Source organism: Bos grunniens, chromosome 23 (assembly GCF_055505025.1).
Source record: "Bos grunniens cultivar Pamir isolate PY7600 chromosome 23, Bosgru_T2T1.0, whole genome shotgun sequence".
Lineage (NCBI taxonomy): Eukaryota > Metazoa > Chordata > Mammalia > Artiodactyla > Bovidae > Bos > Bos grunniens.
In genome coordinates this window covers 52971475-52988861 of record NC_141187.1, presented here as the reverse complement: position 1 = coordinate 52988861, position 17387 = coordinate 52971475, and the positions used below count along the sequence as shown (strand labels likewise).

General features: G+C 50.1%; 1 protein-coding gene across 11 annotated transcripts in view; it reads right to left on the bottom strand.

Annotated features, from left to right (window-relative positions):
* The window catches only part of GMDS (GDP-mannose 4,6-dehydratase), a 434715-nt gene that overhangs the window by 237847 nt on the left and 179481 nt on the right, over nt 1-17387 (bottom strand). For all 11 annotated transcript variants that reach the window (XM_086370928.1, XM_086370929.1, XM_086370935.1 and 8 more), the window contains 2 exons: nt 5720-5912; nt 4680-4784 (listed from right to left, as the gene is read on the bottom strand). In XM_086370928.1, coding sequence (XP_086227054.1) covers nt 4680-4784; nt 5720-5912 — 298 coding nt within the window. The remainder of the gene's footprint in view (nt 1-4679; nt 4785-5719; nt 5913-17387) is intronic.

Here is a 17387-nt window from a genome sequence, read left to right as displayed (position 1 = left end):
AGGCTTCAGCTGTTCCCAGGGGGTGGAAAGTGGGGGAACAGCAGATGTTTTCTTAAAGGGTCAGAGAGTCAACTCTTGGGGCTTTGCAGGCCCCAGGCCTCCACCGTGGACACAGCCGCTGATGATGTGCGAGTCCTGGGCATGGCCAGGCTCCCGTGACCCTTCACTCACGAACACCAGCAGGTGGGCAGGACCGGGCGCACCAGCCAGAGCTGGCCAATCTCTGGTCCAGAATATCTCTATACGAAAAATACCTCTTCCATAAAGTCAGAGATTCTCATGGACTGTTATGCAAGCAGTCAAAAAGGGCCTTGTCAATTAGCTTCTGTTAGAGAAAAAGCAGAAAGTAGCCCCCATTTCAGCTGCACCTAACAGGCCTTCGTGACACTGCACCTTCACTGACACTGAGCTTCCCCACTGCAGCAACGAAGCAAAAGTGGCCCAGAGATGACGGGGCAGGACGGACGGACACACGTGCTCAAGCTGCTTAAGAAGACAGACTCGAAGCACCAGAGTATCGCCGGCGAGCAAACGACAGGCAGTTTTAAAGAGGAGCTCTGTGTGTTTACTAAGGTGTATCAGAGAGAGTCTTCTACATCGTTTCCTACCAACAACTATGCACACAGCAAATAAGCTAGAAGGATGCATTGTCCAGCACAGGGAACAGAACCAAGGCTTGACAGTAACTACAAATGGAGAACAGTCTTTACAAAATATCAGTCACTATGCTGTACACCTGAAACTAATATAACATTTAGTAAATGTTTAACAGCAGGTAGGCACTGTTTAACAGCAGATAGGCTAGAAAAATTTTTTCATGTTTAATATGAAAATCACATGAAAATCACTGCAGATGGTGACTGCAGCCATGAAATTAAAAGACGCTTACTCCTTGGAAGGAAAGTTATGACCAACCTAGATAGCATATTCAAAAGCAGAGACATTGCCTTGCCAACAAAGGTTCATCTAGTCAAGGCTATGGTTTTTCCTGTGGTCATGTATGGATGTAAGAGTTGGACTGTGAAGAAGGCTGAGCGCCCAAGAATTGATGCTTTTGAACTGTGGTGTTGGAGAAGACTCTTGAGAGTCCCTTGCACTGCAAGGAGATCCAACCAGTCCATTCTGAAGGAGATCAGCCCTGGGATTTCTTTGGAAGGAATGATGCTGAAGCTGAAACTCATGTGAAGAGTTGACTCATTGGAAAAGACTCTGATGCTGGGAGGGATTGGGGGCAGGAGGAGAAGGGGACGACAGAGGATGAGATGGCTGGATGGCATCACTGACTCGATGGACGTGAGTCTGAGTGAACTCCGGGAGTTGGTGATGGACAGGGAGGCCTGGCGTGCTGCGATTCATGGGGTCGCAAAGAGTTGGACACAACTGAACGACTGAACTGAACTGAACTGAGGCACTGTTTTAGATGCTAAAGATGAAAGACTATAACACACTCCCTACCAGGAAGGAATTCTCAGTCTGCTAAAGAATCTCAAAAAATTAACAATTAACTGTGACAAAACAACAACAGTATTATCAGCTTAATTTAATATGAAGATTAATTTCCAAGTTTCAAGAAATGCTGTGGGTATTCACTATTAGATATCTTATCAAGCAAGTATCACATCATTTTCACACATACCACTATTTTAATCATTTTCCATTATTTAATTACATGGATGAAATAAGAACTATGATGTCAGAGGCTTTCAGAACAAGACCAGGTGGTGTGTGTTGCAGGTCCACCTCCGTGCGTGACGGCGAGGAGCACTGTGCGCACGCAGCGCCACGTCTGTGCTGAGGTGGGGCCTCTGGGCTGTTTCTGCAGGAGAGTCAGCCGAGGCCCGAGGGTGGGGCTGGCGCCTGGTGAGAAAGGGGGCTTCTCTCCCCATAACCTCCCTCTACAGTTTACTTTTCTTTAAACTAAAAAAGAAGTATTAGTTTCCATTTTGATTGGCATTTCTCTAATAATTAGTGATGGTGAACATCTTTTCATGAGCCTATTAACTATCTGTGTCTTCTCTGGAGAAATGTCTATTTAGATCATCTGCCCATTTTTTGACTGGAGTTCTGATTGGGTGTTTTGTGGTATTTGTTTGTTTGTTTGTTTGTTTTGATACTGAGCTGTATGAGTTACTTGTATATTTTGGAGATTAATCCCTTGTCTATTGCATCATTTCTAAATATTTCCTCCCATTCTGCACATTGTCTTTTCATTTTGTTTATGGCTTCCTTTGCTGCGCAAAAGGTTTTAAGTTTAATTAGGTTTTATTTGGTATCACCACACCAGTCAGAATGGCCATCACCAAAAAGTCTACAAACAATAAATGCTGCAAGGGGTATGATGGAAAGGGACCCTCCCACACTGGTGGTGGGAGTGTGAGCTGGTGCAGTCATTGTGGAGAGCAGCGTGGAGGTTCCGTAAAACAGCAGCCCCGGCCGTTTTGTCACCAGGGACCTGTTTCATGGAATACAGGTTTTCCATGGACTGGGGGTGGGAGAGATGGTTTCAGGACGACTCAAGTGCCTGACACTTATTGTGACTTTATTTCTATTATTACATCAGCTCCACCTCAGATCATCAGGCATTATTAGATCCCTGAGGCTAGAGACCCCTGCATTAAAAAACTAACAGAACCAGCATATTACTTAGCAATCCTACTCTTAGACATACACCTGGAGGAAAAACAAAACTGGAGAAGACACATGCACCCCAGTGTTCACTGCAGTACTATATGAAACAGCCAAGGCACGGGAGGAACATAAATGTTCATCAACGGAAGAATGGATACAGACGATGTGGTAGACACACAACGGAATATTTACTCAGCTGTAAGAAAGAACAAAACAATGCCACTTGCAGCAACATGGATGGGCCTAGAGACTGTCCTACCCAGTGAAGCCAGAGACAAGTGCCACGTGACACCACTTATTGCAGAGGCTTTAATGTTACAAATGAACGTATTTACGGAACAGAAAGAGACTCACAGACACAGAAAACAAACTATGGTCACCCGTGGAGAAAGGCTGGGGGAGGAGTAACTTATGAGTTTAGGAGTGTCACGTGCGCCCTACTGCACGAAGAGCGGGTAAACAGGAAGGCCCTGCTGCACTGCATGGGGAGCTCCGCTCGTTCTGTAGTAACTTATATGGGAAAAACGTCTGTGTGTGTGTGTGTGTGTGTGTATACATACATATATATATTCAGTTCTATTATATACAAATCACTTAATTATACACCGGAAACTAACACACCATTACGAACCAACCATACCTTAATAAAAAATAAAGATTCCTTTTAAAAATAAACAGTTTTAAACAGTCGCTGACATCAGTGCAGACAAACGGTTCTCACTGGGAGGCGCACACGGAGGCCTGAGGGGGGTTTACATTTAAAACTGTAAATCTCCTTATTCCACAACTAAGAATGTTTTTCCCTACCCTAACCTAACCCCAAACAATTGAGTTTGCTTTTTGGCCAGTGGAAAAGTTGAGGGGAGAAGCACAGCAGACAAGACGCACTGATGGGTTTGCGCCTGGGAGGCCGGACGGTCAGTCCTCAGCACCCCAACCCGGGCATAGGCGGGGACGGCCGGGCGCCCCCTCTCCCGGCTGCTCGGGGCGCCCCGCAGCGCGGCGCTGAGCCTGCTCACTGGCTCTCCCTTCAGAGTCAGAGACGGCTGCCGGGCTCTGATGCTCCAGCAGTCCATCGTGGGAAGTTTTAACTGAAGCAATTATAAAATTAAATGCACTGCCACTAAACATACCAGTGCAAACGCCACTCCAGCCTTTCCTCTGACTTGCTGGTTTAATTACGTGGCTACACAGTCACATAAAGACCCACTGACCGAGTTACAAGCATCACTAACTGCTGGGCACGGAACACCTACAGCGCTGGCTTCTCATTCGTTTTCAAGCTGAAAGCCTGAATGACAGTGAGATTTAATAAAACTTCTCAGAGCTAAACAGATGACTTTCACTTTGTAGGTGTACATGTTTTGTTAAAGATTTCTCATGCTTTAGTAAACCAGAAATAATGAAAGGAGTACACACTTTCTTATTTAAAGCCTAATATTTGGAAGAGGAGAGTTGGCACGTTGCTCACAGTCTCAAAGGCAACAAGCCAACGCAAACAAATGTGATTCTCTGAAAAAGAAAATACATGAAGATTCTAAGTATAAGCAGTGATTTCAAATGTACCTTAAGACACACTCTAGAAGCACAGAAACGTCTGGGTATTTGTTGAATGGAACGTAAAGACGGAATATTGAGTACACAGCTGATTCAAAGTGAGGAAGGGGAGACTCCACAGTGGAGGCTCCGGAGCAACAGCGACATGGGGAAGAGGCCCCGGCTCCCGCCCGGCCCCTCGTACTCCAAGGACACCTCCTGACTCCCAGGCTCAAGCACGCGCGGCGAGCGCTTCCGATGGGAATGGTAAACCTGGGACACGCTCAGCTCCATGCTGAATAAAACCGCTATCAAAGCTAGTAGGCAACCAAGGCTGGATTCCCATGTCTTCATCGACTGCTTCTGACACTCGCATCATTAAAAACAGATGTGAAGCGGCCCCAGTCTGCACAGCACATGTGTAGAACCCATGCACACACACACGCGCACGCACACACACACACGTGTCCCTGCCTGGAGCCAGGCGCTCTCCTCCCATCGGCACCTGTACTGACCTCTCCGGGGGCTCTCGTGGTTGAAGAGGATGCCGTTCACTGCGAACAGGTTGTATGCCTCCCGGAAGTTCACCACGATCCAGTACGCGTAGAGCTTCGCTGCCCCTGTTGGGATAAATGTTTAAAAGCAAATCAAAGACAGCGTCTTACTGTAAACAGATTTTCACTCAAACAAGTAACAACTTGCAGAATTTACAGCTCACGATGTATCAAGATAGGGAAAAAATGAATCAAAAGCCAAGGACAAAATAAAGGTTCCTTTGCCAGTTAGTCATGAAACAAGGAAATACTTAAGTCTCTTCCCTCTGTAACGGCCACAGCCCATGCCTTCACAGCCTAACTCAGCTGTAGTGTGCGGGGCACAGCAAACCGACCTTTCCTAGGCCTCGTCCCCTGTTTCTTTAAGGGAGTAGTAAGTGAAAAACCTGAATCTTGATATTCTAGCTGCTTTAAATTTTATCACTAAAGTCTTCTGTGAATATTCTTTTTATAAATATATTAGATGCAATAGATTTGTCTATCTGTTTTAGGGTTTCCCTGCTGGCTCAGATGGCAAAGAATTTGCCTGCAATGCAGGAGATCGATTCGATCCCTGGGTTGGGAAGACCCCCCTGGAGAAGGGAATGGTAACCCACGCCAGTATTCTTGCCTGGAGAATCCCATGGACAGAGGAGCCTGGCAGGCTACAGTCCATGGGGTCACAAAGAGTCAGGCACGACTGAGTGACTAACACTTTCACTTAAGGGTTTGAGCTCAGGGAGAATTTAAACTGGGAAATGGAATAAATACCAGACATATCACTTCAGCTCGACCCACAACAGTCCAGTACAAGGAATCTTGGAGGAAGCAACTTCCCTCTCGCAGCGCTCTGTCTGGAGGGTGCGGTGAGTCAGCAATTTCACCCCAGGGGCAAGAGCAGCAGGACCCCCTGCCTGCGCACAGGCGTCTGGCCGGCAAGTCACGCACCTTGGTCCGTCTGCGTAGCCACCGCCCACCACGTGTCGCCAGCCCCCGAGCAGGACGGGGCCACACGTTCTCACCGTAAGGGGAGCGCGGGTAGAAAGGCGTGGTCTCCTTCTGAGGTATCTCCTGCACCTTCCCGTAGAGCTCGCTTGTCGAGGCTTGGTAGAACCGCACCGAGCTGATAAGGCCGCAGGTCTTCACCGCGTCCAGGAGCCGCAAGGTGCCCACGCCATCCACGTCGGCCGTGTACTCCGCCAGGTCGAACGAGATCTGGAGACAGCAGGTGCCGATGAGGCCACGTTAGTGCAGGCCAGCAGCAAAGACCCTCAGAGGTAACGGCCGCAACTGCTACTCGGAAGGGCTCTGTTTGTGGGAAAATATTATTTTCCAGCAGCAGAGTAAGAGTGTGGATGTCATCTGTTTCTAACATCAGGTGGATGAAAAAATACCTTAAGAAAGTGGTATCAATTCCCTGTGGTAACACAGGGAATGCCTGAACCACATACATCGCCTGCTAACTCCAGGCTGGAGGCCCTGGAGCTGGGCTTCTCAAAACGCAAGCCTCTGCTCCACAGAATCATCGGGGTGCCTGGGTGTCCCCGAAAAATTCAGCTGGAACCAATCTCTGGGTGGGGGGTGGCTAGGAATCCACATTTTCAGTGAGCCCCGTTTAATTTTTATGCACAGGTTAAGTTCAGGAACGTGTGATTAGAACACAGTTGATTGTTAAAAGAACTGTTTTATCTTCTATTTTTAATTAAGCTACAAGCATGACTTTTTAGTACCTTATATTATATACATAATGATGCTGAAGCTGAAACTCCAGTACTTTGGCCACCTCATGCGAAGAGTTGACTCATTAGAAAAGACTCTGATGCTGGGAGGGATTGGGGGCAGGAGGAGAAGAGGACAACAGAGGATGAGATGGCTGGATGGCATCGCTGACTCGATGGACGTGAGTCTCAGTGAACTCCGGGAGTTGGTGATGGACAGGGAGGCCTAGCGTGCTGCGATTCATGGGGTCGCGAAGAGTCGGACACGACTGAGCGACTGATCTGATCTGATCCATAATCATATAGGCTTCCCAGGTGGCTTAGTGGTAAAGAACCTTCTTGCCAATGCAGGAGATGTGGGTTCAATCCTGGGTTGGGAAGATCCCCTGGAGAATGAAATCCTCCAGTCTTCTTGCCTGGAGGACCCCATGGACAGAGGAGCCTGGTGGGCTACAGTCCATGGGGTTGCAAAGTCGGTCATGATTTAACGACTAAAATCACACATATCTTTTAATTATAAGACACACTGAATACAGAAAGATGCTAATGCATGTTGAGTTGATGGGCTTTGAAGAAGAGGGTGTTAAGGAATCACTCAGTACTCTGCAGCTCTCACATGTTTTATTTAAAAATAAATGTGACCAATGTGCTTTTTACTTCAATTAACTGTAAATATAATAAATTAACCTAATATTAAAATCTCCTAAACCAATAAAAACCATTGTCTGAAAATCGCTGTCCTGGCGTACTCACAGGCACACACACCCAGGCAGGTGCGCACGCAGTCAGCCTCGCGCTGCACACAGTGTGCCCCGTCCTGGGGGCCTGCCCTGCCCTCCTCTCTGCCCACAAAACCCAGAGGCCCGCACCTCCGTCCACCCAGCCTTCACTCACTGTCCAGCTTCTCCATTAAAACGAGGCTCCTGAGGGCAGAGTTTCCTTGTGTTGAGCGGGAGCCCTGGGCCTGAAACATGGCTTTTGCTAGTGTTTGGGGGATGAATGAAGACAGCATGTGAACCACTGAGATTTAAATGTGGAACACAGAAATATCAAAACTACAAAGACTAAGAGAAAACACAGGCTACCAGAAGACGGAAGAAGGTTGATAACCCAATCTTACTGAAATAGGTACAATTAACAAGAAACTCTGTCAATTTCAAAGCTTCGGCGTAACAGTTACAACAAGGGCCGCACAGTCCCGCTGCACAAAGATGCGGAGCTCAGAGCAGAGGGCCGTCTGAGGCTGCAGCTGGAGAGCAGGAGCAGGAGGAGCAGGTGCCGCCCCCGACACGCTCACCGCCAGGCCCATCAGGACAGTGGCAAGGCCACCAGGACCCAGGGCTTTAGCTTAAAGTCAAAGGAAAATAGGAAACGTAAGTTCAAATATAGAGCAGATTGCTCTGATCAACATTCAAAGATATAAACATGTATCCCAGAGTTATCCTCATTCAGAGAGGAGTGGAAATCTGAGCCTCCCACCCAGAGCGCTGTGGGGACCCAGATGAAGGAGCTGGAGGCCTGCCCTGCACCCCGCATGACCAAGCAACACGTGAGCGCGGATTCTGGAAGCGTGCTTACTGGACCAGCCCGGCTCTCGGCACGGGGCTCACGCCACACAGGCCCAGTCAGGTCGGCAGTCACGGCACCCTCACACCCCTCCCGGGCAGCATCTCCTCCTGGCATCACCTCTGACCTCAGAGCCCTAGTCACCCACTGTATAGTGGCCCAGAGCCCCCAGGCCAGGAGCCATGTGTGTGTGCGTGCGTGCTTGTTTTTCCTGTTTTTGCACCAGTGGGAACCTGAACACAGAGGATGGCATGGAGTCTGAAGTGCAGGCAGGTAACTTCTAAGTGACCTGAGCATACAGTTAATAAGGGAGTGGACTTTACGCGGGAAGCAAACTTGATTTCTGAAATCTCAAGGAAGGAGCCAGTGTTTCCTGAGTACAGATGTTGCCTCAGACCCTCAGAGGCTGCTGCTGCAGGAGAACTCCGTGTGGGAAGAGGCAGCCGGGCCCCGGGCGCCGCCTCTGCCTCCGGGAGACGTGGGACCACACAGGCAGCCGCCCGCTGCCGCGCCTCCTCAGAGCTGGAATCTGCAAGTGAGATTATTAACCAAGGAGAGCAACAATAAAACACCCGTCTCCACGGACACGGCGCTTGGCGGGCAGCGCTCAGTGGGCAGCCACCTCCCGCATCTGGGACGAGAGGAGATCAGAGAGGGCGGGGGGGCCGGCAGGGGGCTGGCCCAGGGGGCTGCAGCCTGGCAGAGGGGCTTCCTGGCCGATCTGGGGTGAGGGGCAGCACTGTTTATGGGGCGTCCACCCTGAGCAGCAGGGCACCCATCCTAAGTGCAGGACATGCAAAGGTGAAGGAGTCCCCCCGCCTGCCTCCGGGTACAGAACAGCGAGGAAAGTGGAGGGGCCCTCAAGGCTGAGGTTACTGGAACTGAGGGGGTGGGGTTGAGACGGCTGCAGGGTCTGGGGACCACGGCGGGTAGGGGCCCAGAAACTCAGAGGAGGGGAGAGGGCATGGACAGAGGAGAGAAGGCTCGGGGAGGAGACACCCACGCAGAGAGTGGAGACAGGGTGGGAGGCCCCCTGATGGGGGGTCACCCTGGCTGTGCTGGGAACCAGAAGGCTCCAGCTCAGACGGGAAAAGCCAAGGACAGAGGCGGGCCACACTGGGGGAGGCGGGGGTGCAGTCTTGCTCAGTGGGCACTGGGGAGCCAGTGATGGTGCCAGAATAGAGGAGGGGCGTTGTTTCAACCGGGCCTTTGCACTGTGGACTCACTCCCGGCCTTGACTCTCTGTGCCCCTGCACCAGAACCTCCTGACACTCACAAGCCCAGTTTTATATGATCTTTTCCTTACTTCACTATAATTATATTTATATTCAAAAACATTTACAATGATAACTTGAAACATCTAACAATCATAAGGTTATTAGTCCGTCAGCGTGTCGAATTCTACCCAGACTAAACAAAGGGGACTGCTGCTGCTGCTGCTAAGTCGCTTCAGTTGTGTTCGACTCGGTGCAACCCCATAGACGGCAGCTCACCAGGCTCACCAGGCTCCCCGTCCCTGGGATTCTCCAGGCAAGAACACGGGGTTGCCATTTCCTCCTTCAATGAGTGAAAGTGAAAAGTGAAAAGTGAAAGTGAAGTCGCTCAGTCATGTCTGACTCTGTGTGACCCCATGGACTGCAGCCCACCAGGCTCCTCCGTCCACGGGATTTTCCAGGTAAGAGTACTGGAGTGGGGTGCCATCTCTGTGCAACTCTACACACCCAACGCAGTTTCCATTGGAAGTGCAAATCGCTCAGTCGTGTCTGTCTCTTTGCGACCCTATGGACTACACATCCCTGGAATTCTCCAGGCGAGAACACTGGAGTGGGGAGCCTTTCCCTTTAGGTTTTTTAAAAAATACTCCAAGTGGACTAAAGATTCCCAGAGGGAATCAGAACATTCATGGTGTCTGGACAAGATAACCGCCCCAGGCACCGTGCTCCTGACAACTCCAACCTCACGAGAGCCGTCTGTCCACTGCCCGCGTAGGGGCCGCCGCCTCCCACCCATCTGATCAGCATGCAGCAGGACACGAAACCGTTTGTGGAACAGACAAAGGACAAGTTTCGATTTCTCTCCGATTCCACTTTTCATCCATAAAGACGAACAGAAACGCTGACTAATCAGAACCTCGGCCCAGTCTCTCAGAACCCACACCCGCTCCATGAACAAGCTCCCCCCACCCACGTCGGGGCCTGACGCACACAACCACACGGCACATCGCTGCATCTTCGATTATTCTACGGTCTGAATCACGGCAGACTCCTGACCTCGGTAACTAGTCCCAAAACCACATAGGTGTATGAAGGCATTAATGTGACACTGTTTTTGGACAGATAATAAAAAAGTGAATGACCAATCTAGCTCTGAGCCCTAGCTGATAAAGTTCACAACTTCAGTCTTCCGCGTGGCTCTGACCACACACACACGGAGGCTCTAACTGCCCTGAAGCCTGGGGCCAGGAGGCCTGGGAGTGACTGGAGGGATTATCTGCATCAGGGGGACTCAGCCAAGAGCCTTAAACACTTAAGCAAGGGATTAAACTGTCTGTTGAAGACAGTCCAGAGGTGACCACAGGATTTGACTCTTGTCACCCGTCACCGCGCAGGCAGTGGGGACTCGGGGAGCCCTCGGGACAGACCGAGTCTGAGCAGTGGCTCGGTAATGCACAGGATGACCAAAACGGTGTCCAATCTTAGCATAAAGCATCCCTTTCTCTTCCAACCACTGTCATGGCAGCTGGAGTGGCCACTACTACACACTGGAGTAGGAATTCGGCATTTCCCTTTGCATCTAAACAGCTAACTGTTCTTTAGCCCACAGACCATCAGGACAGCAACCAGAAAACGAGAACTGCTGGGAACGCCAGGTGGCCCCGAGAAGCCACAAAGTGCACAGCTGCAGGGACGCGGGTGCCGTTTGTGAGGGAAGAGAGTTTCATTAAGACGAAAAGGAGCCAGAGCTCCTGGCAGGAAGCTAACAGCTCAGGGGGATTTAGCCTCAAGGCAAGTGGTGTGTCCGAGTGTCCCGGCTCAAGACAGACCACAGCAGCAGCGCGGCGTGTGGGCACAAATGGTTTTCTGTCCTTTTTGCCTCCATTTCTCTTGAGGTGCTTTTTCTTCCAAAAATAGCACCTAAGCATATAATGTACCAATTTTAGAAGAAATAATATACTAAGCCATTGGGGGAAATGAACAAAACACGTCAGGACACTGAAAACTGGACCGAGGAGGCCGTGCATTTAGATGAGAGAAAGAGAGAGAGGTGACGGCAGCCACACCCTCAGACCCCGTGTCCCCCACGGAGCTCAGACTCAGAATCAGAAAGGAGCAGTCTCACTGTGAAGAGCAGACACGCAGAACAGAAGGCAGTGCCCCCGCCTGTGCGTGGGGAGGCCTCCGGTCACCACCCTCCAGGAGCGCCTTCTGCAGGCACAGAGTCCGAGAGTCCAGAGGACTCAGAGCAGCCGTTACGCGGGCAGAGGGCTCGAGAGGTGAGATTTCTTTCCATTGTGAGCTCTGAGACAGGAAGTGGGTGCAGTGACTCAGGCGCTGCTAAATAATAGAGGATATGAATAGAAAGATGATAAACCTGCTCATTAGGCTCGAGAAGACCTGAACGGGGCACACCCTTCACTGAAGTCTGATTAGGCACTAAATTAACAAAACAGAAGTCCGTCTTCAGCTGAGCGGTGTTTTGAAAAACAATCTGCTTAATATGCTCCCTCTGGAGCAACCCACGCTCTTGAGAAGCAGGTTGTGCATAAAAGAAACCACGGTCTTAGGGGTAGGCACACGCCTCCATCTGCTCTCCGTCATGCCCAGTGCAGGGTGATATTCCGTGAGGACACGAATAAAAAGGAGCCAAGTATTCCAATACCTCCAAACACGGCAGATCTCCTCAGAAAGGAGAGGGACATTGAAATCGCTCCTTCCTCTCAGAACGCCTTTCTCTAAACCCCAGTGTCTGTTCTAGACTGGAGTCACTCCCACAGGAGCAAAATGATGTGAAAACCTGGGGCAGCCCTAAGGCTGAGGCAGCTCAGCGACTGCAGGCTCTAGGGGAAAGCATCATTACCAACAGCGTTGCTGCTATTAACGCTTTGAGTATGTGTTTAGTGCTATTAAATGGCGTTTTAAAAGTGGTATTTTCTATAACAAAAAAGTGCAGAAGCAGGTATTAGCCATACGCTTTCAAAATGTGAAAAAAAATTCTGTGTTTTCATGGGGTTTTTTCCACATTGAAACTGCTGTGTGGTACAAAATTTAGATTTTACAGGAAAACGGAGGTCACGCTGGACAGGATATATGTCTTACTCTCTTTTGAACACCATCCAGTGGGATGCTTGCCCACATGTGTCTCCCTGGGGTCTGTGAGCTGATGTGACTGAGCAGAGACAGGAGGCCGGGTGGGGGGACAGATGGCCACACAGACTGCACGTCAGGCCAACAGACACGAGACCAAGAGGAAACTGAGTTCAGAGCAAACGGGGAAATAACAGCATCCAAGTCAGAGCTGAGCAGGGAAAGAAAGCACTAGAATGAGTGTGTGAGTTCTCAGAAGGAAACGCAGCTTGCTGTGACAGCAGCTTCCTTGGGTGAGGCAGAGATGCCTCTGGGTGTGTGACAGGTGGTGACAAGTGAGGAGAAGGTGCCGCAGGAGGTGCTGACGACGACTGGTCAAAACTCTCGGCTTTCCTCCTCATTTTGTCAACAACCTAAGCCTCAGTCCCTTTCTCCCACATACAGTCCTTTCCAGGCTTATTCCTCTGTATATCTGAGGACACCACACACGTGTCCAGCAACCATCCTCTTGACTGACATGATGGTCAGTGGAAGCAAGGGAAACAAAGGCTCCACGTTCTATTCCAAGCAGCCAGTGAGTAACGTGGCCAGAGGTGCAGCAGGAAAGAGGGCTGGCCTTGAAGGAGAAGGGCGTCCAGGCAGCCTGGGCACCCCACCCTGCACAACGCAGCTGCTCCTCGTGACCCCTATGTCCACGCTGAGTCTACCCCCGAACACCCGGGTCTCTCATCATGACCTTTGCACGGACTCAATGTTCCAAACACATCTCCCAGCCTCTGGTCCTGGCCTTTCTACACTCCATCTTCCACGCTACCAGAATGATCTTCCCAAAATGTAAAATCTAATCAGGCCACATTCTTCTTGAAGTAGAATGGCTCCTCACAGCGTTCAGATGAAGTTCAAACACCTTAGTTTAAATAATTCAAAAACAATTATTTACTCATGCTAAACAGAGAACCAACAAGATCTACAATTCAAGAGAGAATTTACACAAGAGGAAATGAAAATAATAGCACATTCTGAAAATGACCTTAAATATTTCCCCTTAATATCTCTTTAATGTTGACTTCATATATATCCCAAAGAGACCAAAGTTTAAATAATTCAAAAACAATTATTTACTCATGCTAAACAGAGAACCAACAAGATCTACAATTCAAGAGAGAATTTACACAAGAGGAAATGAAAATAATAGCACATTCTGAAAATGACCTTAAATATTTCCCCTTAATATCTCTTTAATGTTGACTTCATATATATCCCAAAGAGACCAAAAAATTAATAACATCAGCTAAAAAGAGGAAAAAAATTTTGAAAACAGGCAAAATGAAACAATAACAGAGTGAAAAAGACTGAAAATACTGGAAATAAGCAGTCAGTGAAATCCAAACTGTGGCGACTGAAGACAGGCAAAGTTTTTAGAAAAGACGCCGAGAAACACCACAGCAAAAGTACACACGAAAGAACGGCCACATTTTGTGAGACTTGGGTTTCTTCAATCTTCAACAGCTAGCACAGAGCCAGGAATGTTGCCCCAAACACACAGATGCAGTGAAGGGAGGGAGAGAGGTGGGGAAGGCTGATGGACCAGGGAACGAGAGCTGGATACAAGCCAGGTCCCCGGAGTCAGAGGCGGCCTGAGTTCGCCGCCCTGAGCCTGCCCTGGCAGGAGCAGGGGGCTCAGCAAGTGCACGCGGCCCGGGGCGCACGCAGGGCTGTATTCCGAGCAGAACTGCTTTGTGTCTGGATGCAGAAAGCTTAGGCATATTTATGACGCCTTGAAAAGTGGATGACCTAGAAAACTAGTGAGTGCCAGTAATTTCAAGTTTCAGCATTTCTGTTATTCAAAAGAACATCACTTTCCTCTAAGATTTATTACAGTAAGACAAGGTCTTAAATCATAGGTAATCTGCAAATGATGTTCTTTGTGTTCTTAAAAACGTCTGAGAAAATGACCTTCCCTGGGAGTTCTCTGAGTAAGATGAGATGTTGGTACCTGCTCTGCCTCCCTGAAATATTACAGGTGCCCTGGAGATTAACTGCCTGGGCAGTGCCAGTGCGGTCTGGGCAGGTCCAGCCTGAGCAGGGGCACCTCCTGCGATGCCAGACACTGCAGCCTGGGCGCTGCTAAGCTCGCCACCCTCAGCGACCCTGGCGTTCATCTGCAGGCAGTGCCAACAGTCTCCCCTATGAAGCCAGGCTTTCACTGCCGTAAAGAGAGCAGAGTACACACTACTAACTAAGCAGCAAAGCCAGGTGAATTAAGTTCATAAGGATGCAGTGCAGCATGGCCACAATGGTTTAACATCAGCTTATCTTCAAACTTCTACACAAAGGTTTAGAATTCACAGAAAGACAACGGCAATATGAAGATGCCCCGAGGGTGAAGGACAGGCCTCCCGAGACCCTGCGAAGCACCAGGGTTCTGACCCCAACAGGAAACTTGAGTCTGGCCTGAGTTTTACTTGTCACTCCCCTCACTGCTGTTAATTTAATGACCCGGGCAGCTGTCAGGGAGACTTGGTAAGAGCAATTCATCTTCCAGGGTCGTCTCCAAACCACGCTGCCAAAGTGCCAGGTTCAGACCACACAGGGTTTGAGAGTGAGGGTCGGGGTGGGGACAGAAGGAGGGAACAAGTGAAGAAGCCCTGGGCCCCGATTCACGGAGGCGATGCTGAGCCTCTTCTGTGACAGCACAGGAAACCAAGGGCTGAGCCTGAGACTGTGCTGCTGTCTGAACCAACACCGCCCTCCACGGAGAGGGACGCACGGCGCCCTGGCCGTCTGCTCACACAGCACAGGCCAGGCCGGGCCGGGCCAGCATCGTCACTGCGGCGTGGACGCGGAGACGCAAAGCAGGGACTCGGGAAACCGCCGGGGAGTCGGGTACAAAGATGTGCAAGGAGAGCCCATTCATTCCCCTTACTTGTGCCAGGAGGAAGGAGAGTAGAGAATGTGGGAAAGGAATGTTTAAAACCTGCTTTCATCTGGTTTTCATTCTTTTCTACATATTAATACGTCCAGATAAAATACCCTCAAAACGTAAAACCCACTGGAAGTTGTAGTGTCTCTCTGACGGGCAAGTTTCTCACATTTTATTTTACTTTCACTTTTTGCTTCAGATACACTGAGTCATGCTATTTGCAAAACTAGCATCCGATCCACTTTAAGTCCTCTTACTGTTTATTCAGTTAAGTATTACAGAGCAACTCTTGAGGCCCTGTCCAGACTCAAACGAAACATACAAAGGTCTCTGCCCTTGCGGGGCTCACTCTCCGGTGACAGGAGAAGAGGAGAGACAATATGAAGAAGAAGGCCCGCAGCAAGTCCCAGGAGGTGAGAGGTGTGCGGGGAAAGCAGGGCATGGTGACACGGATGCCGTGAGGCTCCCTGAGCAAAGGGGCGAGCGCAGGGACAGACGCGCGCAGCCCCCGCAGCTCAGCTGCGTGAGGCTCCGGGGCCGGCTGGGCGCTGGGCGCCTGCCCAGTGCTCTTCTAGCGCTCAGTCATCCGTGAGTCAGAAACTACTCTTGGATCTATTTTACATCTGGAAAAAATGAGGCTCGGGGCAATGAAGGAGCTTGCCTAGGTCACAGCCAGTAAGCAGCAGAGCTTGAATTATCACGAGGGGAAGAATAATAATAACGGGAAACAACCAAAGTGCCACCAACGCCCCGGGTGTGCCTTCACATGAGTGCTTCCTCAGCACAAGCCAGACACGGAGCCGGTGCCCCTGTTTCTCTCTGCAATGTACTACCAGGACGACGCTCCCCTTTTTCTGAAACTGGCTGGCTGTGATTTAGAATCCGCTTGCCTATGGCAGTACATATTTAGGCCATTTCCACCATTCGGAACGTATTTCCCCATAGGTGTAGGATTGCAAACAGTGGCCTAGTTTTCATACAAGCCTGTTTCATTCAGAATGCAGCTAAAAAACACACGGATTCAGTTTTTAAAAGGAGGGAATAATTCTGGTCTTCCCATGAGGTAAACGAGGCACTATGTTCCATAACTTGTAGCTTATAATTTTCACAAAGCATCTACCAAGCAAAGCAAACATCACTCTTCAGCAAACACGGAGGGCATGCTTCCAAGCCTGGGTACCGAGCAGAGTCTGGGGACAGAAAGATGAATGAGGCTCTGCCTCTGTTGTCCAGGAGCCCACGATATATCAGGACACACACACACACACACACACACACACACACAGTGACATAGAAACACTGAAACCTCTTTAAAAACAATCAGAGCTTCGGCAAGCGATGACAACACTTGCAAGGGAGGGAGTGAATAAACAGGCCCGAGGAGCCAGGCTGCCGAGGATCCGTGGCACTGAGGTGAGCCAGGGCCGATGGCCGGCCCTCGCTGCCAGGCGGGAAGGACGTCCCCCTTGCTGGACAGACAAGGAAGGCGCAGGGGGAGCCCATGCGCTCAGAGACAAGGAAGACTTCCCCTGTGAAGAAGCAATCACCTTGAAATCACCCTATGTCATTTGCTGCTTAACTGCCTGCGGCCACAGCTTCCAGCTTCTTCCTCTTCTCCACTCTTGCACCGAACAACCAGCTGGGTCACACGGTGGTTGATGAACAGAAGCTGGTTCTGGCATAACTTGTGGGGGTGAATTCTTCAGGGTGCCTAGGCGGGGGCAGCAGTACCTCTGCCCAGCTCCCAGCAGGAGAAATCAGGCTCTGGGCTGACCACTCTGTGACAGGCTTCCTCCCCATGGAGTCTCACTGCAGGGGTCCCTGCTGGGGCCCAGCCTTGCAGACCAGCAAGAGGGGGCTACTCGCAGCTGCCCTTTCTGCCATTTCTCCAGTTCTCCTCGTCCCTGCTCCAAGAAACTGCCTCCATCAGCTGGGACTGGGCTCACATCAAAGTGAAAGAAAAGCTCAAAAAGAGAAGCTGACGCAAGTTGAAAGTTCCCCTTCCCCTTGTGTAAGTCTGTCTGTGGTAGCGCCACAATCACTAAGGATGCCAGTTCTCTCCATGGCTCTGCTATCCACTTCATACAGCTTCCAAGCCCTGGGCCAAAACGGCTGCCAAGATTCCTGCCACCACATCCACCCTCCCACCAAGAAGATTCTTCCCCTTCCCCTCTGTGTA